The following is a 20,784-nucleotide window of genomic DNA, read 5'->3' on the forward strand; positions in this document are numbered from 1 at the left end:
ACTCAAGTTGTCATGCCTCTTGAAGCTAGGAACTGTCTTCTCTATTAAATCTACCACAGTTTTCCATGAATGCAACTTGGCTTCTATTTTTGCTCTCATTGTATTATGCTGAGTTAGACTGCATGTGTAACACAACTTAAATACAGACACAGAAAAATACAGTTTTTTTTCTTGACATGTTCTGGAATGAGGGGGAAATAACATTAGATTTATTTATGCAGTTCTCTTCATACTAAATTGCTGGCACTTCAGCAGAAGGACTCCCCACAAGAATGTTCTTTCAATCTCTAATCCTCTCCGACTACAGTGCAGGAAATTCCAGTGCCTAAGCACCTATTCCTCTTCCCTGGAAGTGTCAGACTTTGGACCATGGGGGGAGATAAAGAGCTCTTCTGCTGACTCATCTTGGCACAGATCAGGTAACCTTCCTTAGGTCCAGCAAGGGGAAAGAAAAAAGGCCTAAGGAAAGCTAAAATGTCTGCATGGAAAAAAGCAAAAAAATAAAATAAAATAAAAAAATGCTCTTGAACAAGCCAGCTCAGGAAGGAACTGGCCCTACCAACTGTTCGTTTGAGTTTGCAAATAATCAACTTGCAAAAATTCAATATTCAAGCAACCAGGATTGGGTTGCTTTCACGAGATGTGGAGCTTACATGAGGCACTCAAGAAAAGCAAAGCTCTGCCCCTCTGGCTTTGAGGCCTCTCACTAAGTCCTTGAGCTTTTGTGTAGGAATCCATACCCAAGATGTCAATAAACTCAGAAGTGCTTTATTGTGGAACTGGGTAAGAGCAGGAATGGCCAGGAAGAGAGTTTAGATCTGTTCAAAATCTTCTCTCACAGGCTTCCTGCAAATACCTCAGCTGCACGCTCCTGGACATATTTATGCATCAGGCCTCTCACTACAGCAAGAGGCAATAGTTAATCCCCTTTCCAAAAGGGATATGGGCTTTTACCACATCAGGTATCTTGGGGGAGCTGGATCTTTGGACCTGTAATTTCTATGCTCTGGATTCACAAAGACGTGCAGGAATCTATGTCTCACTGAATCACTTGTGGACCCTCGTGAATCCTTATCTCAGCCATGAGCTTGATCAGTTGTCAGTATACAAAGCAACATCAACACAACACAAGCTAATAAGAGAGCCGAGGAAGTACTGTAAAAATAATCTGAACAGCTCATTCAGATAAGACTAAGAAATTCACATCAATTATAGGACCCCATTCATTTTTTTGCGCACAGCTGTATGCACAGCATTCCATTCCCAAGAAAGCCGGGAGAAAGGAAAAATAGCATGAATACTCGTGCAAGTCTGTATTCACATGAGTATTTGCACCTGAATAGCATGTACTGCCATCTCTGATGGCTCTTTGTAGGCCTGGGAGTAGAAACGCTCTCATGGAATTTAAGAGACCCAACGCACATCACAAACTAGCTCTCTTTGCAGTGTGCCTATGTTCCAGTACACCTGCATGATTATTTTGGTGAAGAGTACATAAACTTTGCTTAAGAAAAAACCCGCAAAACTCATTTGTGGATACTTAACACAGAATTTGGGTTATATTAACCAAATTAATTATTCATTGCAAAGAGCTTTCTCAAATCTAAGTCATACCAACATCATCCAATACAATCTGATACTTCACTCTTGACCCCTCATTTTTTCACACAATTCTCCTTGACAGCTATTTCTAGGTTTATAGTGTCTAACCAGAATTTTAAGCTCCTCAGAATAGTACCATCTTACTTCATCTATCGCCAAAGCACCAAACAATTCCAATATTGTAAAAATAACAACTCTACTGATCTATATGCAAACAGTATTGTGTGTCCTGTCAGTTCTATTTATTTGTGCATGCACAGAACCAGACTTCATACCTTGCTGCCACAGTATAATCACAAAAGATTCAGAAAACATACAGTTCTAGTAAATACAAAGTTTTGCACTCATGAGACGGGTATCCATATTGTAACATTCAAAGATTAAGAAACCATTTGGGTACAAACAATTAGTGGAAATACCTCAACAATTTCACTGGGAAGCATGATTCATTCTTATTAAAACACCTTTGCTACTGATAAATATATTGCTAAATCTTTAACTTAAAATGACCTTCTAGTGCAATTTTTAGAAACATATCTTGTATCTCATTTCTCTGGGCAAAGCTGGACTGGGAACACACTATGCTGGTTTTATTGCCAAATGTTGAAATGACATGCTGAGAGACACAGGTAAATCCATTTTCTATTTCTAAAGCCCAGTTTTCTTACCTGTAAAATGGCATTAACTGTACCCTTGCTTCTTTTATGAAATATCACCACACAACTTATTTTCAGGTGAAAAACGTGCTGTCTTACTATTTTCATAAATAGATGGTAATAATCATGTATTCATCTCCATTATTTTATACAGATTGTCTGTGTCACCAATGATAAACGAAAGGTTGTTTTTTAAACAAGAGGTATAGTTATACTTTGCAGTATGACAAATGCATTCTTACACTGTTTAAAATGAGAAATAAGCAAATATCTGAGCTGTAAAAACAGGCTTTTCTCATATTTTTGGTCAATTTAACAGCTGTTTTGAATATTTTATATTTACCAAAATGCTTTCCATTTCAAACCTTCAACTTTGAAGAAGGCAGCCTTTTTTGTATTTTCAAGCAGAATCTGAATTCTTTTTCCAAGTCTACATCAAGCTAAATATTCTAAAACATATCAAACTTCAAAAAAAGTTGTTTGCTGTTTGCAGTTAGATGAAGTGATAAGAATTTCTTTAAATACTTCCTCCTTGGAACACGAGAAGTTTAATTCCATAAGAAGCACTTTCATCTCAGTAGTCTTTCATGGCAAAGAACCACTGTTCAAGGCATTGTTCAAAGATATCAAACGGAAAGAGGGCAGACGCCTTCCCATTCCCTTCATATATAAAAAAGAATAAATAATCATTCAAAGTTTAAAGAGTTGACAAGCTTGATTACAGAAACATTATGGTATGTGTCAACTAGTATAGTGACATCACCTCAAAGATGCATGTTTCATATAATGCAGATGATGTCTCTGACCACAGCAGGCAGAGCAGATTTCAAGGGAAGACTACAAAATTGCACTCCAAATTCCCCTATCTTTCTATCATAATTCTGAAGAGGGCAACATTCCTTTTGGGTTGAAAATTTCTACTCCATATTGTTATGTGAAAGCAAGGCTAAAAGGAAAGAGAATTTGGGCCTCTGAGAATGAAAAGACTCTTAGAACAGATGCAGAAAATCATAAGGTGAAAGGCTTAGAGAAAGTTGTTTATATTTGAAAATTTCAGAATAATTTCTAAAAATTATTTAAATAAAGTTATTCGTTCATGTAAAAGCATTAACCCAGGAACAGCCAAAACAAAACCAAACATTCAGTATGAAGATTTTCTTTACAATAAAAAGTCTTCTAGGAAGTATATTAAATACACGACAAGAGGAAAATAATTTATATTTATGGGCATCACATTTTAGAACAATGTCTTAGCCATTAATCATTTATAAATGATTCATAAAGAAATCAAATATGATATTCCATAAAAGAATAATCTGATGTACAGTTTAAACGTAAGGCTTCACCATAACATCTCACACCCTTCACTTGTCTCTTTGCCAAGTTGAGCAATCTCTACATACTCTGCTACCAGAGTGACACAGCATGATGGTCCTCAAAAATACATCTAGTATTCAGGTTTACTTTTTAAGGTTCAGCAAAATAATATTAGAACTATTACTAAAAAGTGCCCTATTATATGTCACAGTCAAAGCAAATGAAAAGCTAGGAGAAATATGTGAAGTTACACTTGCCATGTTAAGGTTGAGGGAACGGATAAATTACACCTTGCAAAAGAAAAAAAGATTAGCTGCCTGTTATGCCGTCGTATTACTAGTCATGGAGCACAACAAGGACACTGCAATTCCAAATCACAGACTAGAAACACAGTCCTTCTTTTTAACAAAGTATATAACTTCTGTGTGGAAAAATCAGGAAAAATCATAAGAAATATCAATCTCCATAGCTATCACATGCATGAGAATGATTTACTTTACAGAGCCCAAGTTGATTCAAAATACTGAATTTAATACTGATGTCAATTATATCCCTTAGTTTCCTTATGCATCAAGTACAAATCAGAAGAAAATATCCTGCCCTGAATAACTGATTTTCATCCACAAAACATTGTCAGAAACCTAGCATTTTACAACACGGTCATCTGGTGTTGCAGTTAACGCATTTGTTCTGCAGACAACAGTCACAAGTACTTACTAAAAATACAGGTATGTTTCCTAAAGGTAACATGAAGCTTTATTTAAGATGACAAAGCTTTTGTAACAGTGCAGGGTGCAGGTTTTCAGTATGAAGACATTCAGAAGATTTGCTGCTCAAAGAGGATCTTTTCAAACCCTGGTGGAGGTGTATGATAAAATTCACTGAACTGACAATCCAGAATGGCACTGTCATCAACTGCAGAAGACAATCAAACAGAAGGAATTAGAGACAGAACACTTATATTTTGATCCTCTATTACACAACCTTACTAGATTATATACATGCAAATACTATGCTCATATCATGAAGAATATTCTCCAATACATCAATTACATTAACACAATAAAAAGAAATCTCTTCGGAAAACTAGCTAAATCCCTACACACATGCCCAGGAAGAGCAGATCATCTCTCTCTTCTGCTGTTTACTTTAGTCTATGATGGTCTCTGATGAGGTCATTGTTTTCTCTAATTTCACTGGCTGCGTTAGCATGGCTTCAGACAATTCTTCCCAAATTTTCTACTCTATTTCTCTGGAAATCTACAAATCAAGGACACCACTAGATAAACACTGCAGGGTTGTCCCCTCCTCAACTGCGTATTTTTCTGTCTACTTCCTAATTTCGCTGCAGGCTTACAGGGTTTTAGCTGTCTGCAATAGCTGGTGTCGGGTCATCTGTTTTAGACTGCGATACCAAGAGAGCCTTCTTCATTGCCTTTTTAAGTTGGAAGTTAATTGTGTTTTAAAACCAGCACCTCTCCCATTTTTGGACCCTCTGCATAATCTGAAACAAAAGTGTTATTAGCCTTCAATGCAGAAGATTAAAATGAAAATGCTGAGGATTTTCACAGCAATGCTTTCAAGTACTGCCTTAGCAAACCGAAATATCCAACCGGGCAGAAAATTATGATCTCTTTCAAAGACATTGTCTTCTATGATCTTCTAAGACCTAAATCTGATATGATAGTAGCCTTAGATCAAAATAGAAAAGCTTCATCTCCATATTTTGGGTTTGAATTAGATATCTCAGAGCCAAGATAGGAAATTTTCCTTTCCAGGCTCAGCTAAAACTACCGTTAGCGTACTTGTACAGTTCTGCATCACTTACGCGGTGGTGTTAACTTCGCATCTCACTTATGTACAAGTCCCTGAGCTATACTTGCTGGGAAGAACAACCTGCAAGCTCACTTCTCTGTTTTACTTTTTCAGATTTGACGCCATGTTCATCTATTCATTCATGCTTCTTCTAAAAGATATCTGTAGCTCTAGTCTGAATTATAGATTGAACTAATGCTTAAGAAACTCTCTTCTCCATGTTCAAATCCTTTCACTTGACTAGGAGCAGCAACATTAAACTAAGGACATTTACATTTAAAATTTATACCAAGTAAATGTCATGCAAATGCAATTTGCAGGCTTCAATTGTTACAGCAATATATAGGAAACATGATAATTTTTATGAAATTATGACCACTTGTGAAAGATGATGGTAAGAGTCTAGCAGTAAAAGGTCACTGCATTCCCCAGGCACGACTCCTATAGTTGGAGAAAACAAGGATTTACGATAGGCTAAAATGCCACCAAATATTTTCTGAAAGCAACCTGCATTCTCTATGCTATGTAACACTATTTCCAAAACCAAGAGAAGATGCAAGCATCAACTACCACACAACATCTATTCTCCCACTGCTCGCCGGGTTTTTGACACAAGGAGAAACAACAGTGCTGCAGGCCTGTCACTATTTGCCACTGTATTTTAGCAGCGCCATCATGTGGTACAAGAACAGATCTTGAAATGACAATATGGAACAGATCACAGAATGACAATGTGGAACAATTTTCACTCTTAATAGCTTAGAAAGAGGCAAGCTGTTAGTCGAATTTATACACTTCAAAGGCACCACAGCCCATCTAGAGTATTTGCTTCCTGTTCATGAGCTGTAATATTAAGAATGTGTCATGACATAAATGGGAACATGCCAACAGTTCATTAACAATCATGAAATGAAATAATTATCCATGCCGTGTAGCGCAATGACATCTCAAGAGCCGAGTTTCAAAGAGGGCAGTATTTAGACAAAGCTTACAAAGGAATAAAGATAATCTGGAGATGGCTGTAGGTGTAATACAGGGAATTCAATGAGCAGTTACCATTTTCTGCGAGTCACAAGCCAACCCAGAGTTTAGTGTGATTACACACAGAGCAAGGGGAAGTGCTGTCTCTCAGATGAGATGTTAAACAGAATTTGGATTACTTGGGAACTACAAAAACACCGCCAAGTTATAGAAGAGTAAATTGTTAACACATGTCTTGGCCAAATTCCAACTTCCATAATTCATAAATTCTTTCTTAAACTGCCTATGCAGAGATTAATTGCATATGGTATTTGTTTGTTGTTCAAAACTGTTGTGTCGTACTGATGGTTGCTGGCATAATAGCTACCACAATTCACTCACCGGTTGTTGGATTTCAGAAATGTGTATTAATTTGTTATAGGAGCAAAAAGTTGTACTACTATATAGCAAGCAGGTGTACTACTACTAAAATAAGACAATTTAAACAGCAGTTCACAACCTACCCATATTTGACATCAAATGCCCTTATAAAGCATGTGAAATAAACAGGCATAAATACCAAGCTTCAGAGATCAACTGGATTATCCCACTTGTTTACACTAGGTTGGATTTCTGTTGTTTCTTTTTTTTCATTTCAGGAATTTTTAGACTGCCGGAACTCCGCCGCTTGTTGGATGTAGTCACTTTGTAACAAGTCAGTAAGCAGTGCCCTTGTTTCCAGCTATTAAGCAGCATTAAAAATGAGGTGAAAATATACTTCTGTGTTTTTCTAATTCCATATATCCACACAATTAATAGTTGTAGTTGCCAAAAATAAGTGATTGATGGTGACTGGAAAAATGTGTGCTCCATGCAAGTAAGGAGAAGGATACATAGCTCAGGAGACAGACTTGATGCTGTGTGCTGTGAAAGGGTTTAAAAAATCTTTGACTTACCATATACCACTGGATAGACAGTTCCTCTGATTCCTGAAGCTGGACAATGCATGTTCTTCCCATTTAAATACACATTTAATTCCACATGATCATATGTAATGCCCTACAAAGTTGAGAACATTAACAAAAAAAGCATCAACATGTTTATACAATTAAAACTGCTACTTATTCCAGCTTTCTTAGCCACAGGCAGGTTTTAACACCATTATGCAAACCACAGCATGCCAGAAAAACTGACTTAAAATATTCTTGCAGAGAACTGGAAGTTAATAAACGACGATAACATTTTTATTTTCAAATACTTGAGATTCCTTAATGCTCATTCAGTTGGGATGCAGTACAGTATTCCATATCATATCTGACCAAGGACAGTTTACAAAGTAAACTTCCAGATTATTTTTCACCATGTTAAGGAATCACAAAATTTCCAATGATTCTGAATATTAAGCACTTTGTAGTCTGCCTGTTTATATTTCCCTATGGAAACAATTTTAATAAATAATGATGTTATGAATTCAGTTCATCTACTCATCCTTCCCTATGAAAACCTCCCCAAGCTCTTTTTCTCTGCCAGCAGTAACAGACCACAGTTTGATACACAGTACTATAAACATGCGGATTACAGAGCAGAAAGGAAACACTAGCAAGGTAATAAATTACTTATTTGTTAGCTAAATGATTTTTCTGACTGCTGCTGGTATGGCTGAGTGTGAAAATTCATGTTGTTATTCACTACTTCAGAAATCTATTTTCATGACACAACACAATAAGAGGAAATTTAAGAAAACTGGGAATTTAGTAAAGTAACACATCAGCTACTTTTTTGTTTAATTTAAGCTATTCAGACTAAATGGGCTGACCAAATCCTAAAAGAGCCTGCAACCCTCCAAGAAAACAATTTCAGAAGGGGATTAAAAGAATAATGTAGTGTCTGAAGGTAGAGGGTGGAGTTGTCAACATTAGCTGTTTGGGGCTTCTAAGAGATTGAATTTTTAACCATTGCTATATGGTGGCAAGATAACCTAACAAGAAAACCTGGTGGTGAGAAATGATCTAAATTTCACTGCTCATGTTTTTTTTAGAAAAGTAATCTCTAACATTGAGAAAATGGCAGCAACTAAACAGAATCCTCTGAACACAGTGTCACTTAAAAACATTTTGAGAAACTGCAAACAGTAACGCAAAAAATAATTAGATGCTCATTTTGCTCTCATTCGTCAAGCATCTTCTGAGTGAGAATTATCCTCCCCATCCCTGTTTAATCTCTCTCTCCGTCCCTATAAAGGTTTGGCCGAAAATACAATTCATTTATCACTTAGGAACTATCTTTGCTCAGTTCTGTCCCTGTAACTATTAATCAGTTAGCTACAGGATATTAAGTTCAGCTGGGCATGTTACATAGCTATGTAATGCATTCTAGCACATTATTTATTCAGAAAAGTCCCACCTCAAACAATGTGTGATCCTTCTGAGGAGAATTACTGGTTGGGCAGATACAGCAACCAGACTGCAACAGAGCATTAGAAGCTACTTTTCAAACACTGGTAAAGTCTATCCCCCTTAGAAACACATCAATGCTGAGACTAAAGTCCACTGAAATCCAGACTGCTGATCCATTCAAATATAACAGGAGTTTATGTCACCACTTCCCAAACCGAGCAATGCAAGCCAAACAATAATTCAACTGAAATGATCAGTCTGACCACACAGCTGCAAACAGGAAAAGTCTAGGAACAGCTGCTGAAGATAAAGAAGCCTTAAGAAACTCACCACCACATCCCCCTCCTGAGGAAGGTTGTTTGCTGGCAGTCTATTTTTCTCCTCGTTGTTATAATAGAGAGCTCCATCATTCCTCATCACCAGACTATGGACATCTCGACCAAGAGGAATTTGATTCAAGTTTGCTTTTTGGGTTGCAACTCCAATACCCCAAATCCCTAAAACGTAATGTTAACATGAGGGGAAGACAAGTTATTCATTTGAAAACTGTCTGCAGCAGGACAGCATAAAGAACGTGTTTTTAACTGGTAAAATCTCCACGACACTTGTTTAAGTTCTACTGGAAATACCAGCAGTCACAAAAGACTGAAGAAACAGCATGCATCTTGAAAAAAGAAGGATCCAGAGAATTCTAAACCACTTAGCTTAACTTTCCTCCCCAGAAAAATAACGGAAACAAACTCCCCGTGTTAAATTAAAAGGAGGTAAAAAATAAATCCAGCTAGCATGGATTTGTCAACAACAAATCAAGTCAAAACAACATAACCTCCCTTTTCAGCTAGCTACACTAACCCTAGGGATAAAGGAGAAATGGTAAATATGTCAGATCTTGATTTGGTAATGTTTTTGAACCTCATACAACATTGAAATGCTCCAATGAGGAAAATATGGTCTAAATGAAGTTACTGCAACATGAATGCACAACTGGATAGAAAACTGTATTCCAAGGCTGCTTATCAGCAGTACCTGTCAAATCAAAAGGATGACTCTAGCGGGGTTTGAGGCTTTGTACTACATGCTTAAGGTCAGATACTGTTCCATATTTAGATTATTGACTTGGATAATGTGACAGTGTGCTCATTAAACGTGCTGCCAATACCAAGCTGACAGGATTGCAAACTCTTCCAAGGCTATTCAAGTTTTACATGATGCTGACAAATTGGTTTAAAGGTCTGAAATGAGGAGTACGCAGTTGCTTTAGCTGAACTACAAAGAACAGCAGGTAAGTAGGAATAATAAACTGTACAAATACAATACTGGCTTGGCAACCAACTCACAGAATATAATCTGGAGGTTATTACAGACCACAGGCTGAATGGAACCACAAGTCTATGTCTACTGTTGCAAAAAAATCCTGGATGTATGGCATATATAAATCAGATACATTGTATGTAAAGTAGATGAAGGACATGTATTCTACTGCTGCTGCAGCTGGAGCAGAGCATCCATTTTAAGCATCACAACTCAAGACAAATTAGATCTATTAGAGAAATGTGGAAGAAATATCAAAAACAATCAGAAGTCTAGAAAAATGATCTGTGAGGAGACAATGAAAGAAATGGAACTGTTCAATCTACAGAAGACTAAAATGAGGCAAAAATATACAGAAATTAGTTTTAGAAGACAGAATCACAGAACAATTTATTCTAATGCTTACATGTCCAGAGTGAAGAGGATCAGAGTGTGAAGAGGTTCAGATGTGACTTAAAGTTTTTTCTAATAGTCAGGCTAGATGAGCCTGAACAGATTGCCCAGGGACACTTCTGTGATTCAAAGTTAAGCTAAGTGATCTACAATTTACCTACCTTGGGGCACAGAAATTGACAGGACACGACTCACAGGAACCACAACAGTTTACTTCCTGTGTTTCTAAACTAAAGCATAAGAACTTGGATACAGTATTTGTGCAAGTAACGACCATGGGTGAAAAACAGCTGCAGCTGATTCTAACCCCAAAAGAAAGGATATTAAAATTGCCAAGTTAAGACTGTGCTGGGGTTTCTAAGACTTAACAACGGTCAGTCAAACCGACTGCAAGGTATTTTGGACAGATTTGCCCTCACACTGCTTACACTCCAATCCAACTGAATGCAAGCAACCATCACCCAAAAAGCACAGTATTAGCTCCAGCTCATATTGTAATGCCCAGCAAGACATCTTTGAACTAACACTCCCTTCCTCCACCCCCCACAAGCTTAGAGGAAGAACGGTTTCATTTTTAAGGTGTTTGCTGTTTATAAAAATACAGGCTTAAAATTAGAATACAGACAACTCTGGAGTGCACTCTGTACTAGCGAAGCTGGCCTTATTAGTAAAAGCATGGTGTTTCCAAATCTCTTTCACTTCCTGCCACCTTCCATTACAAACCTGCACAAACCAACCAAATAAATAAACAGTGTGCTGAAGGGCTCCTTCTTGATAAGGCAGTGTCTGAGTAAGTGCTGTGCCCTCAGTTGAAGAGCAAAGTGTGGCACAAGTGCCTCCCTTGCTGAGGCAGACACTGTGCATGTTAGAAGCAAATAAGCGTAGACAAAGAGCTACAGATATTGCTGGATAAACTGCACTAGTTAAAAAAAGAAACAGAACACTTTAGAGCTGCAGAGTTTTACCAAAAAACATTTCTAAAATATATTAACTGAAAAACATACCTGTAACAACATATAGAATAGTATAGTGCTTTAGCATTTGCACCTCTTTAGTAAATAGACTTACCATTCTTTTTAATAATTCAGAGCTACAATTTCAAAACCATGAAATTTCCTTTTACACAATGACAACTTATAAAACTCTCTGATGTTCACAAAGTTCAAGAATGCAATAAGAATGATGTATGTGCTCAGTGAGATACAACTACCAGCAGGCAATGTGACATATCTTTCCAAGTTTAAAATGGTACGTTTTTGCTGGCTAACCTGTGGATTGGATTTTAAACTCAAAATAGCTCTTGTTCTGATGCAAAGGTGCATTGGCTAAGCAGCCTCCCGTGCCACATATTCTTCTGCCATTTTTGACAATGACGACATCTGTTCCTGCAAAGAGAAAAAAACCCACAAAACTTTAAAACCTTTTCAGAAGTCTGGAGGCAGCCCTTAAAAGCCCTAAACACTGAGAACATTTTTTTTCTTTCAACCCCAAGTAAGAGCTTCATTAGTCTGTGCGAATTATGATGATGGGCCATGCTTTGAAGTAAGAAAAGGAAAACTCTTTATAGGCTACTCCATCTTTCAACTAATGTTTATTTATTTAAAATCTATACTCTGTCATAATGTCGCCTCTTGTGTTTTAATGCACCATGCTGATTACAACCTTTGCTCAGCCACATCAGAAGCATAACTTAAAATTTAGTCAGAAAGGGTTCACTGTGACAAGGACCTAATCCCTGCACCTTGTCTCTACGTGCTGGAAAAAAAAAAACTTCTTCAAACAGAAGGAAAGGCACACTGGGTAGAAATGTTTGGAGGAGTGGCAAGCCATTTAATTATTCTCTGAAATATTCTTTTTATTAGAAACATGCCTTCCAACGCAGAGAAAAAAAAATGTAATACTGGACGCTGCTAGGCTCCCTTTCTTCAGTGGAAAACTTCAGCTGTAGGCACTGCTGTCATGGCCAAGCACACAGTAGACAGTCAATGTCCCCCTATGCAATTAAATAAAAACAGGCCCAGAACTGTGCTTGAGCGCTGGAACCCTGGTTGTCCACACTGCTCCCCTGCTAGCTCACGCCCTCGGCCTTCCGCAGATGCCTCCAAACAGCCCTCTCCACGGCAAAGCCCAAGGGTGATTTTGTGGGTAGTTCATCCCGGGGATCGTTCCCAAAAAGCAGCGTGGACGAGACGCCACCTGGCTCTGCTCCTTCCGCTGCCACCTGACTTCCCCACAGCACCTCGCCCCCCCTTGCCCCAAGCGGGACGCCACGGTCCCCCGCCTCGCCTGACCGAGGTCTTCGGTTCCCATCGAGCAGCCTTCCTCTCCCAAAACACGCTCTCCGGGAGCGAGGGGCACAGCCACACACTTCACTTATCAGCTTAAACTGAAGCTAATCCAAAATTATTTTCTGATTTCCTCTGTAAGCTCACTGTTTCCAGGAACAACGTCTGAAACAGCCTCACATTTTCTGCGAAGCTGTGAAGTAAACCTTTCAGATAGGGCACCCGGGAGCACCTGCCCTCGGATGGGGAACAGGCCAATCCTTCCAACGCGAGCAGCTGCAAACGCTACAGAACTGCCGCCACGCTCAGAGACGCCGCTGCCCGCGTATGGGCGATTTTGGGGGGGGGGGTTTCAGCTTTAACCCGGGAAGGGCGCCCGGCACCCCTCCGCGACCGGCCGGGGGCGGGGCCAGGGCCCGGGGGCGGGGCTCTCGCGCGGCCCCTCCCCGCCCCCGCTGCCCGGTGCCCCCTCCCCCAACCCCCGCGGCCGGCGGCGGAGCGGTGGGGGGGGGGTATGCGGGCCCGCCCCCCCCCCTTACCCATGTGCTGCGTGTCCAGCTGCACCGCCGGCATCTCCTTCAGCGGGATGTGCCCGCCGCCGCCGTCCCCGCACCAGCGCAGGCAGCAGAACAGGGAGGCGGCCATGGCTGCCCGCGCGGGGCCGGGCCGAGCCGGGCCGGGCCGAACCGAGCCGAGCCGAGCCGGCGCGCAGACGCCGACGAGCGGCGGCGAGCGCGGCCCCGCGGGCGGGGCGGGGCGGGGCGGGGCGGCGGCGCAGCGCCCCCTGCCGCGCGGGAGGTGGTGCCGCGGGGGGGGCACCCCCACCACCCCCGAGCCCAACGGTCGGGCGCGAGGGCCCGGCGGGGCCTGCCGCCGCCTCGCTTCCCCCCGAGAAACGAGCCGTTGGGGATTGGTACTGGAACAAACGGGGCCAACAGGCAAAAACGGGCGTAAAACCCAGCCACAGTAATGCTAGTGGTGCTGCTCCAGGCCTGCCGCGGTGCCTCGGCTCTCCCCGCGTCTCGCCGTGGCGGGTAACGCAGTCCCTGAGGCAGACGGCACCTTTTTTTTCATCCTGCCTTGGGCACCCCAAGGATTTTTTGAAAATGCAATCTCATGAAATCAAACACTCCCTAAAAAAAAAATCCGATTAAAAATGTGTCTTTCGGTAGGAAGTGAAAGTTTAAAAACACGTGAATAGGCCGCCAGAAACGTACTCTTTCTTTTTTTTTTTTGGCTTTACAATTGAAGAATAAGGTCTGAATTTCTTGTTCGCTTGATGTGACGCTATACCCTTCAAGTCAGATGTAATCACAGTAAATGACTTGTTAAAAAAAAAATGCATGTCTAACAAGTTTGGTGAGATACACCAGGAACCTGTGAGCTGATAGGACTGCAATGTGCAGCATGTGTTTCACATTTTGAAATCATGCTCACTATCATCTTTTTTTTATATACACACACACACACTGCAGACGGTGGATATCATGTCAACGAACTTTTAACAATACTGTCCTGGGCCATGTGAAAATGGGATCCTTCTTGGAAATTCACTGGTCAGTTATTCATGGCTACAAGTAATGAGAAACACATTTATCTTCTTTCTGTTTTGTTTTTTTTTCTTGGAAAAATAAAAAAAGACAGACTCCTTGAAGCAAAAGTTTCACACAAGCTCGCCTGGCAGAGACCCTGTCTCCAGTCCCTGGGGTCTCTACACCTGTTTCTGCGTTCCCTGTGAGTTTGCCTTTTTCCACGGGTCACGCTTTGCGTACATTGAGCAGCCAACGTCTGGCCAGCATGACAGCAGCTATCGCAGGAGCTCGGGAGAGAAAGACACAACACAGGTCTGCTTCACGGTGGGGCAGGACCGACCCACGCAACACCCGTATCCTCAGTCTTGGCAAGGCTTTGAGAGTCCAATGGAAATTGTTCCTTCTCTTATACGTGGATATTCAAACCTTAACACAGTGCCTTGACACAGAGCTCCTGATGACAGCCTCATGCTGGGGAGCAGGGGCAGAGATGGCTGGAGTTTGCTTTAGACCGAGCGGCCAAGGCCAGGCATCTTCCTTTCTCTGTGACACGCATCCCCTTGCAAGATGATCAGGGGACAGGATCAGCCACGCTGCCATGTGCGTGTCCAGGCAAAAGGATACGGTGGACATCCAGAGGATGATGAAAGCGTTGAGAAGACAATATGTACCTCCTGTTTGCCCCTCTGCACTTCTCATGGGCTGCTGTAAAAGGCGGGGAAGCCCTATAGCCTTTCCCCAGCCTATTCTGGCTATCTTTCAATATGTTTATTTGTTATAAGAAGGCAACTTAGAAGTGTACACTTAATTTGCATCATTCCAGCACAGGAGATATTGTCCCTTTCACTATTTATTATATCATTATTCCAAAGTGTTAGAAAAAGACTATAAAGGTTTATAGAACTTGTCACCTCTCTGAGTTCACTTACCTGTGCAAACAAGTTTTTTTTCCAAAATAGAAGAGCGACTATCGTTCTAAATCAAATAGGTGCCTCTTTCAGTGGATACAGCTTTTGATTGCAACTGCTTATGAATGCATCTTCCAAGCCTGTCTTGGCTAGTCAGGCTTAACTCTCAACTTTTTAAGTCTTGTTGGCTCCTAGAGTGCTTTCTCATTAGTACAATGGTATTCAAAAGCTTTGGTGGAGTCTTTCTCCTGGTTTAACTCAGGACCAGTTGAAGTGAGCAGTGAAGACTGCCACATGTACTTAGTGAAAAGCCAGTATGCTATTACTGCAGTTATTTTATTGCAAAGTACATGGTCACATTTTAGGACCAGCTTTGTGTCCCTTTCACAGTGGCAGAATATCCCTTAATTTAAATAGCTTTAGCTTGGTTTGAGGCCTTTGGGTTACACAAGTGTTTCTCTAGTGATTTAGCAAAAGCTCTAGAGCTCTAGGACGCGTAGTATCCAGAAACAGGGCTCTGATATGCTACACCAACAAATACAGTAACGAGTGACAACATGGCTATAGCAGCCCACCTGTACCTACTTCAGGTTCTTACTTATCTACTGAAAAGTATCCAGTAAATATTGTGCTGTGAACTGCTGATCTACAATGTTTTGCAGACAGCAGATTGTTTAAATGCCATAATATGGCATTTAAAGCCATATTTATCTCCAAACCAATTTGGGATGAAATTGTTGGTTCTCATGATTTTCAGCTGGTGTCTCATTTTGTGGCATTTCACCTAGAAAGCTCCCTTAACATTTTATTACCCTATATAATACAACACAACTAATCTAACCCATGTGGTACAAGGTTATCTACCTTAGGATTTTTTTTAAGCAGATATTTAAAAACCCTTGTTAAAAGAAATTTTCATAACAAGAAATACCTTATTGGCCTGGATGGGCTGTATCAGTCACACTTACCCCTTTACTTGAAACATGAGGTGAAATGCTGTCTTTCTGAAAATTGTGCCTACAACCAATCTGATTTTAAGAGCAGTTTTAAAATATGCTTCCTTTCTTTTATTGGACTTACTGTTACAGCCCATAAACATTTGGGGTCAAGAGCTCATTTCCTTAAAATATACCAAATGGGATTATGCTTGAACTTCTAAGAAGTAAATATTAGCTGGAAACTGATGTTTATTTCTTTTGTATGTAGGGCATCATCGTTCTGACTGGTAACTTGTTTTTCACATAATTAGTACCATTTAAGTCACTGTGGGATTTTTATTGTCTGTCGCACACTGTGAGTTTGTCACAGTAAACGCTAAATGACAAATGCTAATATATTAAAAAAAAAAAATCTTAAAAAAAGGACTTAACCTCCAAATGACCTCCCATCCCATTCTTTCTCTGTGGCCTAGTAAGTCCTTTCCCCCCCGCAAATGACCACTGGGAAAACAAACGTGACTTGCCACACGCGCTCAGCATTGCCAAATCTCTTGTGCAAAGGGGGACGGAGCTCTTTGGAGCAATCTCTGGTGATGCCTTGCCGCCGGCTTCCTGCTCCACTAGTCTCTTAACTCGAGCGTCTGGTTTTACAGGCGGCTGTGGGGCAAAGCGTGTTCCGCGGCTTGAAAAGCTGCTGGGGCTGCTTTGGGGAACATTTGCTCTCGCGTGTATGAGCGTGGTGGGAGAAAGGGTGTCTTGCAGAGGCAGCGTGGAGCCCAGTGCAGCGGTGCGCCTGGCCGCTGAGCGTCGTGACAGCCAGTGACGTCCTGGTGTCACAATGAAATGCGCAGGTAAAGCCGGAGAGATGACCCAGGGCCATCTAATGCTGGGCAAGTGGCAGGAAGGTGGAAGGCAGCCGGTAAGGAAACGTGGCTTGTTCCTGTGCCTTTCTTTGAGGTTAAGGTGAGAAATGCCAGCGAGATAGGACCATATTTGCAGATGCCCTTGTCAGCCTGCTTAGAGCATATTAGGACCCTGAGGTTTCTCAAAATTTGTACAATGCACAAAATACTGCCCCAAGGAAATGAAGAGTTGGGCTCCAGTATTTAGAAGTGTAACTGTGCTTGGTAGCAAAGGGTTAATTCAGCTTCTGCCTTTCTTGAGGAGTGTGCATTTCTTTTCATTGGGGAGGCCAAGTATTTAGGGCCCTCCCACACTGGAAGCAAAATTATGCACAGCATGTCTAAACATGTTTGTTGCGCACAGGGTTTCAACTTTATTTCCTTGAACAGTAGCAGCAGAGACATTTTGTCTGGGAACCATGTTAGAAGAGCAGGAGAAAAGAACAGTCCCATCCATTTCACAAATGCAGGCATATTTGAAGGTCCTGCTGAGCTGAAACCATGGTCATTGACTTGTTTTGTCCTCTAGCTCAGCACTTCCTCCACAAAACATAACTGTCTCTCACTGACCCTGCAAAGCGGATCCACATCAGCAGACAAATATGTTTTAATAAGGTTCCCTGATATCACTGAAGCCAAAGGGGAGGCGGAAACTATATATCACCTGTTGCTACAGCCTCTAATACAACATGCTTAATAGTTCAGTTCTCAGAAAAATAATTCCTGTTCATCCCTGTTCTCCTTAAAACCCTGATAGTAAAGACTATTAGGACTTGCTTCTCCCTTGCCATGAGCTTTATGGGGGCACATTCTCCTGGGAATAGCCAATGAAAGAATAGTTATAAAATATGCTGGTGTGGACTTAGTAACATCTTCATGCAACTTGCAAAGAGGTAAATGATAGTGCAGGCCTGGAAAATCAAGGTTTGTTTATTGAAAGCAGTCCTTCCACTCACAGGGTCAGGCCTGTGGTTTGGAAGATGATATAGACAAGGTCTCAGATGAAAAACAGGTTGTGCTTGTACTTTTGAAATCTTCATTATATGGTGTTCTTGTGAGGATTAGCGTTCTGTAGGATGTCTTCTGCTCTGTACAGTTAATCTGACATTCGCCAAGTCATAGAAGAAATTGTATATAAAAATTAATTTTGTTCCTAGTTGTTCTGTTTACTTTGGAGGTTGCTTCTCCTTTCCTCTTTATGCAATATAAGCAAAACCCACCGGAGCAGAGCTTTGATCTATAGGCAATCACAAACCTCATTAAAACTGACAGGCACGCTGGCCACGCTTCATTCAGTAATTAAGTTCTTTTATGGTGTAAGATAGCTAAAAACTAGAAATCACTGCCCACGGCACGGGGCTACATGGCCAAGCACTAAATCGAGCTAACTCATATGAGCAAGCATTAATTTGGGGAAAGTCAGAGAGTTTTCTCGAGGGACCGTTTGCAGACGCAGCAGCGAGAGCGCAGATTGGTTGCAGCTGTGTTTGCCTGTGTGCATGTCAGGGACCGGAAACACCACAGAAGAGCCAGCAGACAGTGGGAGAAGCAGTGGTGCATGGCCCTGAGAAAAAGCCAAGGGACAGCTTCTTCTGGGCAGGCGTTCTGGCGAGAGCAGCAAACTTGGACTGCCGCGCAGCGCTCCCTCCCATTTGCTTCCTCTGCGTGCAAGGAAATGGGACGTGGCTGTACATTCTTTGTAAATAAACAGGATTACACTAAGGAGATAATGGAATTCATCATCAATTTTTCCTCCTCGCAGAAAAATCTGGCAAAGCCCTGCATATTAGTTAACTGTATGGGTCAAAGTTCTGCGTGTAAACCTACAAAGCTATTCAATACTGCTAAAATAGTCATCAGAGACCCTGCAGATATCAAGGCAGTCTCTGAAATTCAGACCTCAAAACTGCAGTTGATCATTTCAATTGCTGATGATCCTTCACGGCTTTTTAATGCCTGCTATTTCTACAGTGCATATTAAAAGTAGCTTTTATGGAACAGTAACAAGAAACTGCTTTCTCTGTTCTCTCTTTTGGAGTGTTTAATATAGTCCAGATGTATCTATTGAAAAGAAATATAGTCAGATACAATATAGTTGTGAAATGTTTATACGTGTTTAAGGTGTTTGATACACAGAGCTGTTTTTGAATAGTTTCCTTATTCATGTTATCTTGCAGTGTCTTGTTACTGAGCTGCTATTGCATCAAATCTGTTGCAGATTTATTTCCATATTTGGGTCCCTATAGTACATAGTACCTAGTATATCTCAGATTGTCTCTCTCCATTTGGGGGTATGTTCACACGAGCACAGCTGCATGAAGCAGTGTGTTTTAAGAAGTCATTATCCTGAGGGCTGGATTTTACTGTGTGTGCGCCCTGACACCTCTGCAATAGGAGGTGAAGCCTTAACCTCCGTCAGTGGGAAGCAAAGGCAGACGTGGAGCCAGGGGATAAACCTGGAAAATTCCAGGGGAGATAACAGAGCCCTCGACTATTCTCTTTTCCTTGTTGTTTCACCCTAGGAGACAACTCCAATCTGCCAAGTCTTTGGTTGCGTAGCTTCAGAGAAGCCTTAATGATGGCAAACACAAACATGGAAAAAATAAAGTTACTTTCAACCCCGGCTACTTTTATCCAACAGCTTTGTGATAGATACCTTCCAGCACAAGACAGAAGGTGGCTGGGGCCTGGAATGAGCAGCTGGTGTGGCCAAAGGGCAAGACCATGTTACTTTTGGCAGCAGTGCTGGCAATAGCTGGCTGGGAGCATTTGTGAAATTATGGCCTGCGGGGGCAGCTCTGTTTTATGTTGCCGTGTGTGCAGGCTGCCACTGAAAAGGCACTTTCTCTGGCTTCCTTCCGCTGGCATCAGCATTTGTGTGGCTGCAGGATCAGCTGGATGAGGAATATGATCCTGCTGAAAAGTGTTTTCTTTTTTTTTTTTTTTTTTTTTTTTTAAACTGGATTAGCTTTCAGCTCCTTTGGCAAGCAGATCTAACTTAACATGTGGCCGCATGACTGTCAGAGCCAACAGAAAGGAGGCATCAGGAAAGCATGACTAAGGGAGGGGGAAAGGATGTTATTACTCTTTTGGAGGTAGCACAGTCTCACACTGGCCGAAGCCTCCTGTGAATCCAGCTCCTGGGGTAAAATTACCTGTCATGGTTTGAGTCAGTCTAATGGCTTCCTTCCACAGAAAGGGGAAAATCTTGTTCCTCTTTTCCACATTAGCTCTGGTGACTGTCTGATGTTGTACTGGACTGGCTTGGCTCATTAAATCAGCAGAAAACTAACCCAGGCAAGGAAAAGGGAATGGCGTTCTGCTGGCTGAGTGAGTTGAATCAGCGCAGTAAAGCATCCAACGAGCAGCAGCGCTGATACAAGGCAGGAGAGTAGCAGCACAGAGCCCTGAGGTTGACTGAAACATGCGATGCAGCTTCAGTCTCGGAAATCTCCTGCCCTAACACTTAACAGAAGAACCACAATCTAGGCTCTCTCTGTAGTTTATACATGACGATAGGCCTTATCCCTTTATCCTAACACAAATACAGATGTGTTTGCCTTGTAAAAATAGTAGTTGTCACTATTTTATAATTCTTTCCAAATATATGTATTTTGGACCCTGTTAAGGGTGACATTTAACCTAATGCTTCAGTTCAACCTGGGATGCTCCTCTGAGCCTGTATTTCCCTTGTTTTGATTTCTTTATTAGACAGGGAAGTATCGCCACACATCTACTGATGCTCTTTTTCATCAGCCAGAACCTTTCT

General features: G+C 41.3%; 1 protein-coding gene across 1 annotated transcript; it reads right to left on the reverse strand.

Moving 5' to 3' along the window:
* Positions 1 to 1,822: 1,822 nt before the first annotated feature.
* Positions 1,823 to 13,509, reverse strand: SPRYD7 (SPRY domain containing 7). Its single transcript, XM_026108461.2, has 5 exons — positions 13,275 to 13,509; positions 11,719 to 11,835; positions 9,077 to 9,243; positions 7,307 to 7,409; positions 1,823 to 4,490 (listed from the first exon to the last, which is right to left on the reverse strand). Exons 1-5 carry the CDS (start codon positions 13,378 to 13,380, stop codon positions 4,393 to 4,395), a joined length of 591 nt encoding a protein of 196 aa, XP_025964246.1. The 5' UTR covers positions 13,381 to 13,509; the 3' UTR covers positions 1,823 to 4,392.
* Between the last annotated feature and the right edge of the window lie 7,275 nt (positions 13,510 to 20,784).

The sequence above is a fragment of the Dromaius novaehollandiae genome, chromosome 1 (genome assembly GCF_036370855.1).
Source record: "Dromaius novaehollandiae isolate bDroNov1 chromosome 1, bDroNov1.hap1, whole genome shotgun sequence".
In the NCBI taxonomy this organism is placed as follows: domain Eukaryota; kingdom Metazoa; phylum Chordata; class Aves; order Casuariiformes; family Dromaiidae; genus Dromaius; species Dromaius novaehollandiae.

Excerpts from the sequence above, each read along its gene's own strand:
- SPRYD7 (XM_026108461.2), bottom strand. The coding sequence starts at position 13,380 with ATGGCCGCCTCCCTGTTCTGCTGCCTGCGCTGGTGCGGGGACGGCGGC. Across the intron at positions 11,836-13,274 it reads GCTGGACACGCAGCACATGG|GAACAGATGTCGTCATTGTC; the intron begins GTAAGGGGGGGG and ends TTCTCTTTGCAG. Across the intron at positions 7,410-9,076 it reads CTCAGGAGGGGGATGTGGTG|GGCATTACATATGATCATGT; the intron begins GTGAGTTTCTTA and ends TCAACTTTGTAG.